This window comes from Cryptomeria japonica, chromosome 10 (assembly GCF_030272615.1).
Source record: "Cryptomeria japonica chromosome 10, Sugi_1.0, whole genome shotgun sequence".
NCBI lineage: Eukaryota > Viridiplantae > Streptophyta > Pinopsida > Cupressales > Cupressaceae > Cryptomeria > Cryptomeria japonica.
In genome coordinates, this window is record NC_081414.1 from 807,307,993 (window position 1) to 807,319,594 (window position 11,602).

Consider the following 11,602-nt stretch of genomic DNA (forward strand, 5'->3'; position numbering starts at 1 on the left):
CCACACAGTTGCCGTTAAATTTGCAACAAGAATGATGCAGACAATCCATCGAGCTATCCAAGTCCTTGAGATCATCCACAACCTAATGATAACAGTAGCTGCCTTTGCCCACACTAGAGATGTTATCATTCCTGTTCTACAAGTAATCAGGCAAACACCAAGGAAGATCCTAGCACAAGAAAAGATAATGGATGGAGAAGCTCATAATTTACTCCAGTGGTCAACTCTACTCCAGATGAAGGAAGTTCTTTTCGAAGACATCAGCACCAAATGCAATCAAGTTGAAGAAGTCATCCATCCAATTTAGGACAAGGTGTTTGAGGTGTTATGTACTATTCTTGGCAGGAGGATTGAAGTTGAGACAGATGTGGATCTTCAAGAGTTGGAAGAAAAGGTCAAGGTCATCTTTTGCAAAGATGAGAATGTTATCATAGATGAGCAAAGGGATCAAATGTTCGCTACTATGCTCCTGATTGAGAAAATCAAAGAACTCGAACCTGGATGGGATGCGGCTCTTCTCAAGGCCTTTGATCAGGTTATCCACTTGGAGGAACGAATGAGGAATCTTCCCGAGATTCCTATTGCTGAGATTGAAGGAATTGTGTCTAGATTCATTGCATATGCTAAGAAAGAGCATTGGAAAGGGAATAAGGTTCTAGAAGAGAGGTTGTTGTAGATGATATGGCACCTTAATTATCATTGGTCTATGTTTCCTAGATTTTTGTGCCAATTAAATATTTGACTATGCATTTAATATTGTTCAATAAAAAGGGGACTTTTTGTAACAAACCCTAATTAGGGTTTAGGTGTCAAAATCTCAACTATTGATCTTCTTTTAATCTGGGCCGTTCATTGTAATTGAGGATGCTATATATACCCTCACTCCTTTTCATTTTGATATAGTCAAATAGTTAGAAGTTAGAAGATTAGAACTTTTGGGTAGTCAAAAAGTTATTTTGTAGCAAGATTGAGCATTGAAGAGAGAATTTCAAGCAATTGTTGTCTATTTTGGCTTTGAGATCAATAAAATATTGAAGTTATGGTGTTTTATTGCAATTCTTGTGGCTATCTTCATGGTTGTTTACTTTCTTGAATCATTCTCAGTCGAAGTAGTATTTAAGTTTGAAGGACTAAGTGTTGGGTTTGATCTTTGGTGAGATTCACGTTCCAAACCACTAGCTTCTTACTGATTGTAAGGACGCCTTGTGTGGTCAACTGGAGATATTTGGATTGCTTAAACCTTCAATCATTATTGAACTATTGATATGTACCTTCATGGTAGTGTCTATGATTCTTAATGAATTGAAGAAATCATTAGTCACCGTAGAAGATCGCATCAATTTCAGTAGAGTTGTTATTCCTTGGCAATACTGAAATTGGTAGAATCTTACCAAGTCTAGCCTACATTGAGTCATCCTTAGGATTAGATTAGAATCCATCTCTTGCAAACTCCACCTTTTGATCTTTTTGAGAACTTGTTAGTTTTAGGAAATTCTGTTCCTACAATTCGGAAACGTAAGGCCCCCTTGATGAAACAGCATTCACAACGACCACTGGTGCTTATCCACACGTAGAGACCCTACATCGAAGAACCTTGGAGTCATCCTGATTGATCCTTTTTCGCGATATCTTCAGCAATCAGAGGCTTTATTCAAGAGAGGATAAGGTACCCTTGGGTATTTTATTCTGTGTTTGATTGTGTACAAAATACACGTCAACAGGTTGTTGGCTTTCTCTCACAGAATTATGATGCACTGGGGTGGCATGACATGGCAACGCAAGTGGAAGACGGTTGGATTTCTGTCAAGGGCAAGAAAGCTAAGTTCTCTAAGCCCTCTTTTGACATAACTCTCCGCTCCCACAAGAGTAGCTCGAAATATAAATCATGATGGTTCTTGTTCGGGGGCTAGTTTTTTGCTGCTGCAAGCTGTTCTTTTTGCAGCATTGTGTGAATGGCTGGAAGCTATTCTTTTTGCATCTTTTTTCCTTCTTTGTTTGTACTTTCAAGTTGGACAACTTTTTGATTGTGGATTTCAAATCCTTTCAAAATCTTATTGTAAAGGGTTTCGGGTCCCTTCAAAACTTGATTTTCCCTTAATAAAAAACGTTAGAACAATTCCCTAAAATGTCAAAACTCACTGCATCTAGTTGGCTAAATCACTTGCACATCTATAAACAACTAAAATTCTCATTGATTTTATTAAAGTCATATATTACCCCACAAAATTACAAGTAATATAAAATCTTTTAATCTTTCAATTTATTTTATTTACATAAATTATTCCACATATTTTCTAGTAGAGTATGTCTTTGGTCTAGAGAATCTGGGTTTTTTTTCATATTCCTAAAGAAAGGAATAGAGTAGACAATCTTGACTAGGTCTTTGGTCTTTAGAATGTGTTACTTTTTGTCATATTCATAAAGAATAGAAAAGAGTAGCTTGTCCAGAGAATAGAATAGACTGCCACAAATGAGCATCTGATGGAATGAATGTTATAAAGAGACAAATCTAATGGAATGAATGTTATAAAAAGAGACAAATAACTGCAATATAGATATTTTTTCTCTATAAAATATAATTTCATTCCTGGGCAAAGGTATCTTGTAACAAAGAAAAATTATACAATTTAAATTATATTGAGCAATCACAGCTACGAATGGTTTAAGGGCGGCTATTTTAAGATGTGACATTCTTCCTAGTTTAACAGCTGGAAGAATGGTATCCGGGACGTTATTTTTTAAGTTGTGTAAGCTCGAGGGTTGACAGAAAAATGGAGTTGGTGGGCTTGGACAATACCAGTGAGCTTTATTAACAGTACAACAGCATATAATATAATGCTCCTCACGCTCTCCATAGCCTTTATAATGTCACCAAATGTCATTCATGGTGATTCAAAACATTCCAAATTAAGCATTCAAGAACAAGAATAATTATTTGGATATGGCGGGAGGGGGCAATGCAGACTCTCGGTCCTTAGAACAAACGCCCACCTGGGCTGTGGCCATTGTTTGCTTCGACTTTGTAATCATTTCTATGCTAATCGAGCAAGCTATTCAATTCCTTTCCAAGGTAGGTTTTTTTCTGTATTTCCACATCTTACATGCAATTCTGTTGAATGTTCAGTTTTTACTTATACAGATTGAATTGGAATACTGGTTTTGTGTGTGTTTGGAATGCAGTGGCTCAAGAAACGCCGAAAGAAAGCTCTGAGCAAAGCACTGGAAAAGATCAAAGCAGGTGAGAAATTTGATGTTGTCATAGTCAATCTCAGCAAGTTACTTAGATAAAGAGATTTATATTGATTTTTCTGATGATTATGCAGAATTGATGGTTCTGGGATTTATCTCGCTGATGCTCACTGTTGGGCAGAAGCCAGTTTCAGAGATTTGTGTATCTAAGAGCTTAGGAGAGACTTTGCTCCCCTGTTCAAAGGAGGAAGCCTTAGCAGACCATGTTTCTAATCAGATTGAAAAGATTTCATTAATTGGACAGCATCATCGTAAGCTCCTCCTGTTATCAGCTTCTGAAACACCATTAAGGCGTAGCTTGGCCACAGAGGAGACTGTGACTGGTCTCTGTGCTAAAAAAGTAAGTATTTATGCTTAGTATTCATAGTATTTGTAGTAGAAATAGATTTAAGTGCTTATCGGCCTGTGTTATTTTGATACAGGGGAAGGTCCCTCTGATATCACAAGATGGACTCCACCAACTGCACCTCTTCATTTTCGTATTGGCCATTTCTCATGTCTTGTCTTGCATTGTAATCATGACACTCGGACGGCCAAATGTATGGGTTGTTAAATCTTCTTCCTGCTATTGTTTTATGCAAAAGAAATGTATATAAGATGTAAAGTAGAGAGAATTAATTAGAAGGCTATGTGATGTGTGCAGGTGAATAAATGGAAAGCATGGAAGGAAGAGGAAGTTTCCATTGGTTGGTTAAGATTTTTTTATATTATGATATGTTTTTTTGATTAATTCTGTGTATTTTATTTGTATCAATGTTTCGGATTACGAATGAAAAAACTGTTGTAATCTCAATAGATTAGGTGGCAAAGGGAAGAATCCCACTGTTGTAATCTCAATAGATTAGGTGTCAAAGGGAAGAATCCCACACTTTTTAAAGACGCTAGATCTGCAATTTGCTTTGACAGTTTGATTTTCATCAGTTTAATGTCTCTGGTAAGATGTTTCATTTCATTTATTTCCAACAGACTGGAGGCTTCGCTGCACCAGCTAAAACTAATTCTAAATCTAATGTAGAGCTGTATTGTCATGGAGTTATGTTCTTTTGGAGCTGGGAGCTGTTACGTTAGTCTTTTGTATTGTTCATTTCTAATGACAGTTGTTTGTCTGTCCTCTATTTTGTAAATTTTTTTCAATGTTCTCTCAATAAAAGAGAAAATGTCATTCATGGTTTTTCAGCTGCACCAGCTAAAACTAATTCTAAATCTAATGTAGAGCTGTATTATGGAGTTATGTTCTTTTGGAGCTGGGAGCTGTTACGTTAGTCTTTTGTATTGTTCATTTCTAATGACAGTTGTTTGTCTGTCCTCTATTTTGTAAATTTTTTTCAATGTTCTCTCAATAAAAGAGAAAATGTCATTCATGGTTTTTCAAAACACTTCAATTTGTTAATCTAGAATTAATTATTTTAAAGCATAGAGTTTTTGGTATGATAATTAATAAAATATTTTAATAATGTTAGCATTTCTGATTAGACCATGCCAATATTTTCTTTCATGACCCATCATCTCAATGAATAAGCAAGAGAAAAAATTGATTTAATCTTTAAATTCATTTTTAAATTTTTATATTAATTTATTTAGTTAAAATATTTATAAAGTACATTTAATTATAGATAAAAGAAAATAAAATTTCTTTTTCTTTTGTTTATTTAGAAATTCATTTGAAAGTTAGTTGATAATTTATAGGAAATTTTGAGATTCTTTAAAATTTGAAAGCACTTTTTATAATAATAATTTTTTTCATATATTTTTATTTTCATGAAAAAATGAAATAAAAAATTAATAGTCTATTTGTAGAAAAAAAGTTGAAATTAAAATTTTAAAAAAAATGATGTGTAGCTATAAATCATTTTTGGATTTGGAAGGTGAGCAAATGTGTAATTGTTGTGTTGTAGATCCTTCAAAGATCGAAATTACCCATGAAACCATTTTTAAGAGGATCATGAGCTTTTGTTCTACAACACCAATTCTCAATTGGATTGTAAGTGAACTTATCAATTCAAATAGTTGTTCTTTATTTTAAATTTATCCTCATTGTAATTTCTATATACTAAAGTCTTAACTCTTGGATTTGTAGGTGTGTTTTTTTAGACAATTTGCCTCAACCAAAGCGGATTACTTAACATTGTGCCATAGCTTTGAACTTGTAAGTTTTCTTAGGCCACATTTTTAAAGTTTTATATTGTATACCTGTCAAGAGCCCCATAGTTATGCATATGTTTAATTTTGTAGGCACCCTTTAATCGACACAATAAAATTGATTTTCAAACACATATAAAGAGATCTTTAGACAATGACTTTAGTGTTCTAGTATCCATCAGGTGTGTTTCATAATTATAATCAAATAATGGTGGCATTATGTTTGTACTTTCTATCTTCTTAATTTGAAATTGATTGCTTGAACAATTTATGTCAAATTGTATGCAGTCCACATCTATGGTCTTCTGCCATCTTATTTTTACTTCTCAATAGACATGGTAAATCTAGCTGCCCTTATATTTGTTTTTGCATTAATTCTATTTATTTAACACGCTGATGGGCATGAAATTTAATTTGCAGGGTGGTTCATCTTCTCTTTGGTGCCATTTTTTCCATTGATTGTAAGTGTACACAATACTTTGCTTCATTTGGTTGATTTTTAATTAATTAATTAATTATAATTATATAAAAAATATTTTGCAACTAGACACATGATATTCTTATGATCTTTGTCACCATTAAAACAATTCATATGTAGAAAATTATAATTATCCTTATCTTTAATTTTCAAGAATAAATACTTTAATTTGTATAGTGTGTTCATTTTATTTAACCAATATAATTTTTTTTCAATGAGATAAAAATTATAAATTTTAACTTTATGCTAAATATAATAAATACCAAATATGAAAATTGATTTGGAGCTACTAAGGCTTTAAGTGGTTGAGAAAGTTTGTGTAAGGTGTAGTTGGAAAAACATAAAGAAGTGTTTGAATTTTGTAATTTGTTTACATTTGAAATGTCTCCATCTTTATATTATTAAGAAGGTTAGAGTTCTAAGCTGATTAGCTCAACAAAAGTGTTCAATATCCTAAATTGTTTAATAATGTCTATGATTTGTTCACTTTCGCTCAACTAATTAGATTTCATTTTAGCAATACACAAGCACACAATTTCATTCTAAGTGCAATAAACACTAGAGCTAGGAATATATTAGGTGACAAAAATAAAACAAGAAAATATATTAGGGATAAAATAATGTTTCTATTTTGATATTTGATGTAACTTATGGGTTAGAAGACGCAAGGAGGCAGGAGGTGCTTTGGAAGTGTACAATTATCTCCATTTGTGTGTGCTAGTATTTGATAGGGGCATTGCCGATTCTCTCTAGATGCTAGTGTGTAATGGGGAAATAATGACCTTTCAGAAGCACCGGAGTTTGACCAAGTGCGAGTTACCTTTTGCAAACATTCATGCCCTTTGCTTGAATGATCCTATAACTTTTACTTGTGGAAGTGTCAAAGCATTATTTTAATGGTAACTTGAAGGGCTTTAAATATTTTTGTTTTACAGATTCTTCTGATAATGGGAACAAAGATGAAAGTCATAATAACAAAAATGGCGTTAGATAGCCAAGATAGAAATCCTATTGAGCAAGAAGCTCCAGTGGTGAAGCCCAATAATCAACTGTTCTGGTTTGGTAAACCTCGGTTGATTCTCCATCTCATTCATTTTACCCTATTTCAGGTTAGAAAAGCTTTTCCGAAAGCATTCATTTCTTCTCTTTTTCCCACGCTTAACAGATTGTAATCATAGAATGTTCATTTTGCAGAACGCTTTCCAAATGGCTTTCTTTTTTTGGACATGGTAAGGAAGAAACATCTATATCCAAACATCTTCATATCTACTTTTAGTTAATCTTGGCTTGATAGAATTTTCCCGGTCTTAACAAACCATGTACATTCATATGTTATGATTGATGCAGTACGAGTATGGTCTGAAATCCTGCTTCCATAAACGGGATCAAGATATTGTAGTCAGAATAAGCTTGGGGTAAGTTTATTATTTGACCTGTTAAATTGCTTTCAAAAGGCAATATTCCTCTTAGGAAAATGTTTTTGGCAGTACCTTAAGATCATTGAAAGAAGAATTTTAACATCAATGTTTAAGATATTACTAAAACTCAGTATCTTGATGAAACACATGTAATACTAAAAAAAATTCTGAAGTGTTTACAAATTTTTTGTTATCAATATTATACTTATTTCTTGAGCCACAATATTGTTAACTCAAAATGCATTTGTTCTTGATTAGGATTGGAGTTCAGATGTTGTGTAGCTATGTAACTCTCCCTCTCTACGCACTTATCACACAGGTATTCATAAAGATAGATGCACGTTTGATTTCTGCCCTCTTCAATACCACTGTAAAATGAAATATGAGATTTGTGATTGCAGCTTGGGGCAAACATGGAGGGAGAAAAAGGGCAGGAAGATCAATCAAGCAGACAACCTAATCCAACTGAAGGATCTTCTCCCCAACATCACCACAATCCCAATGACAGTTCAAAGGAAAAGATAGAAGGCATTATCCCTACTTCACATGAAGACACACAAGATGTTGAAACAAAGGAGTCTGTAAAGGAAATAATAGAAGGGATTATCCCTAATTCACATGGAAACAAACAACATATTGAAACAAAAGAGTCTATAAAGTAAAATATAGAAGGCATCATCCCTACTTCACATGGAGACTCATCCAAGCAAGGAGGACACAATCTGTGATGCAGGAGCATCTTGCAGGAGACATAGTGACGAGCAATTAATGGATGACGACTTCCTTAATATAGTGTGAATAGTTTCATAATAATTGGCAGCTACTAATGTGACAGTTTTTTTTGTAGTGCGTATATTTGTGTAAGAGTTGTTTGTAGTAAAAACTGTGAAGCTCGTAATGACATGTCAGGCATCTCAGTCTATTGTTCCTGAGTTATTATTGTTATGTTGAGCAGAAATTTCATACGATAGAGGACCTATGACTCTTTAAGATTGTATAGCCGTGTGTTGAGAAATTTCTGATGTATATATATACTTCAACCTGATTATGCTATAGGTTATTTAAGTTCCACGTTTTGTGTTAATTGCCTCATCTATTCAAAGATGTAGATAAGTTATGTTAATGGAAAACGTAGGAGAATTGTGCTTGATGTTTATTTTGCCGTTTAAAATTGAATGGTCTGTGAGAAGAGGTTACCTGCTGAAAGTACACCATCCAGGACTGCATCAATCTGTGACCACAATTATTTGTGGTCTTAGCAATTTATAAGTTTTTTTTAGTTCCTGCAGATAGGCATTAAGGGATACAATTTTATGTAATTATTTTATCGAATCCAACAACATACTAGTTTTTTCTTTCTAAAAGTTTCAAATGAATCATTTATCTGTTTTGCTATTAGTTGTTGCTTTGAACTGTGAGTACATGAACCATTTAAAAAAGGAAAGAAATTGTGCAAATTACGATGGAGATTCAACTCTATTAATATATTTTTTCAGCACTATTAATAATTCTTATAAATGTTTGTCACTTGAACTGGCACTAACAATTGAATCAAACTCTTAAATCAATCCAGCGTACAGATATTAAATCAATCCAGTCTAAAGATTTCCAACAGATCAGACGGGCCAAATTTAGGTGATGGTGGTGGTAAAAGTCAGTCACACATCTCATCCCACTAAATCTTTTTGTTGTGTCCAATGGAAATATGCCTTCTGCTGGAGAGAGGCGAGGAACCCATGACTGTACTGAAAGAAAAAGTGTGGAAACTTTTCCAAATATCCTTTTCATTTTTTGACGAGGAGTTAACTAGTTAATTTAAGCCACCAATGTTCTAGGGACTTCCATTCCACTCCCAAATTCACAGCATTGAAAATATTTGTTCTCTGAACAATCATTACCCTGCTTCAACAGCTGTTTCTGCAAGCAAAAGCAATGATGAAATACCAGAGACGGAAATTGGAATCTGGGTCACTTGTTCCTGCTTTTTACATTTTTGGGGACTCTTCTGTAGATTTGGAAACAATAACTATTTGGGTACTTTTGCTAGATATAGGATGCCTCCCTATGGTAGAGATTTTGATACGCACACACCCACTGGCAGGTTCTCAAATGGTCGTTCACCGAAGACTATTTGGGTATGTAAATTGAAATTTAGCTTCTTGTTCTATTTTCTTTTTCTTTGAATTTTGATATTCATGGCTCACAGTAGAGGTAAGTATTAAATTCTTGTTTGTGTAGTACAACTCTGTTCATCTGTTCGTGGGGCTGCCAATTGTGCTCACATATCTTGGATTTGGGGGGGACTGATGGAGAACATGTAGGGAGTTAATTTTGCATCTATAGGAGCACGGATTTTGTATTCCAGCGGTGCTGGTTTGGTTACTGATTGTTCTTTCTTGTTTTGTGACCTTCTAGCTTATACTCTGTCAACTTTTAACACTCTGTTTTTTCTGGTAATGCATTGGAATGTACCTTGTAACCTTTGTAGGCTGCTTCACTTGCCTGCTTCCTTTGGATCAAGCCCAAGTGAGATACTATTATAGAATTATACCCGGAGATTTGCTATAGTCCTCCCCCACACCCTTTTCTTCCTTTTTTAAAACACCAATTGCATTCCGAATGTTATGTTGACAAGCTGTGGCCCATTAAGTTTTAGCTGTGCCTCCGTCTCTATATTTAACCTATTCACAATGATTTTGTTGCAATTTCTTTATGTAGAACCGTCAAAGAAATTTGGGCGTTATTTCTTCTGCATAATGATGAGGCTAGCTTTTTCCCCCACTTATTCTTCTTCTTCCCTAAACATCCCATGTTATTAGTCCCTGCCTTTAGGTAGACACTAATGTTTTCACTCCACTTGTTTCAATTAATTTGAGCTCCCCACACAACGTTTATCCTATGGTTTTTACAAATTCGGCTATTAAAGTGCATTTTTTAATAATTATTCCCATTTTCTGGTTGGCTACTTAAGTTTTCCCTGGTGTTTTCTGCTTTTTCCATTTAATAAAAATCTTCCACGATTTGAAGGCAACACAATTTCCCTTCCTCTGGCCACATGTCTCCTACATGCAGCATGAAGGTTTTTTGTGGCGTTCTGCAGAGTAGTCAACGTGCCCACTGCAGGTATTATTTCCATCAGGCTCAGCGGTTCCTGTTTCCGTTGCAGTCTACTAAAAAAATTAATTTCCTCCCTTTCAGAAACAAAACTATTATGCGCGGGTGTCTTCAGGCTGAGGAAAAGAAGGGCAAGCACTCTTCCAAGCAATCTCCAAGATGACAAAAGAGGATGGCAGAAATCCAGGTATGGTTTCCTTGCTGTTCAAACACTACTTGCACCTCACTGTAACTAGATATCCAAAATTTAGGGATTTTTTTGTTGTCTCGGAAATCCATCTCCCTGAAGCAATTCCCTGCCCTTTATATCGACCAGTGAATCTATGCCTAGAAAAATTCAAATCCCCATTTACCTTAAATGCGAGGTAGGAACATGGTATCTTCCGTGCACTCAAGCTGTATGTTTTAACAAGTGTTATAGGAAGATAGCTTTCATATTTGTGACTCAAAGTAGCCGCTCCCTTCAATTTTACGATTTCCTTCATACATTAGGGCACTTTATAGCTTTCCACATAGTCTGGGTTGCCTCCAACAAAATCTGAAAGACCAGGTCAAGAACTGAAGTAATCCTCAGTGCAAAAATGTAAGCATATTGACAACTATATATTATGATGGGAGTTCAACGACTTCCCTAATTGTGCGCATAGCTAGTAAGATGAGTTTCATATAAAATAAATCCAAGGAAAGGGAGCATTATAACTGAGTAACTGAGATGCAGAGTAGTTCTAATGCTCCCTATCAGAAAACATGCACAGGCCATATCAAGTGTTAATCATAGTTTTAAGACTCGTGGACTCCCACAGACTCGTGAGTCTAGTGGCGCCATGAGTCGACTTGCCATGGACTCGCGAGGCGAGTCGAGGCAAGGAAAGACTCACGATCGAGTCTTTCACTTGGACTCGCAAGTCTTTTGACTAGACTCGTGCAACCCAGAAAACAAGTCAAAAAATTATCTAAATCGTTTTTTTCAAGTCAGTCTCATTCCCTTCATCAAAATATATACATGAAATATAATATTTAAGTTTCTTAAGTTATATTTAATTTGAAATGCAAGGAACCTTAACACTTGCCATGAACAACTCCATCATCACCATTGCAAAAGAGGACAGCAGTGTAACATCCCCAGAACCACTCCTTTTTATCATCACAATTTTTTTTAAAAGCATGATTTAAAAACAATACTTTGCCTCTAAATTAATTGCTC

At 34.7% G+C, this 11,602-nt stretch overlaps 1 protein-coding gene across 1 annotated transcript; it reads left to right on the forward strand.

The window, feature by feature from the left end:
• The first annotated feature begins 2,941 nt into the window (after positions 1-2,941).
• LOC131859295 (MLO-like protein 9) lies at positions 2,942-8,526 on the forward strand. The gene is made up of 16 exons (XM_059212887.1): positions 2,942-3,070; positions 3,181-3,238; positions 3,324-3,589; positions 3,672-3,788; positions 4,216-4,312; positions 4,427-4,507; positions 5,145-5,230; positions 5,327-5,395; positions 5,482-5,570; positions 5,677-5,726; positions 5,809-5,849; positions 6,802-6,975; positions 7,061-7,095; positions 7,213-7,281; positions 7,543-7,603; positions 7,686-8,526. The coding sequence occupies exons 1-16, from the start codon at positions 2,942-2,944 to the stop codon at positions 7,944-7,946; spliced, it is 1,683 nt and encodes a 560-aa protein (XP_059068870.1). The 3' UTR covers positions 7,947-8,526.
• Positions 8,527-11,602: the final 3,076 nt, after the last annotated feature.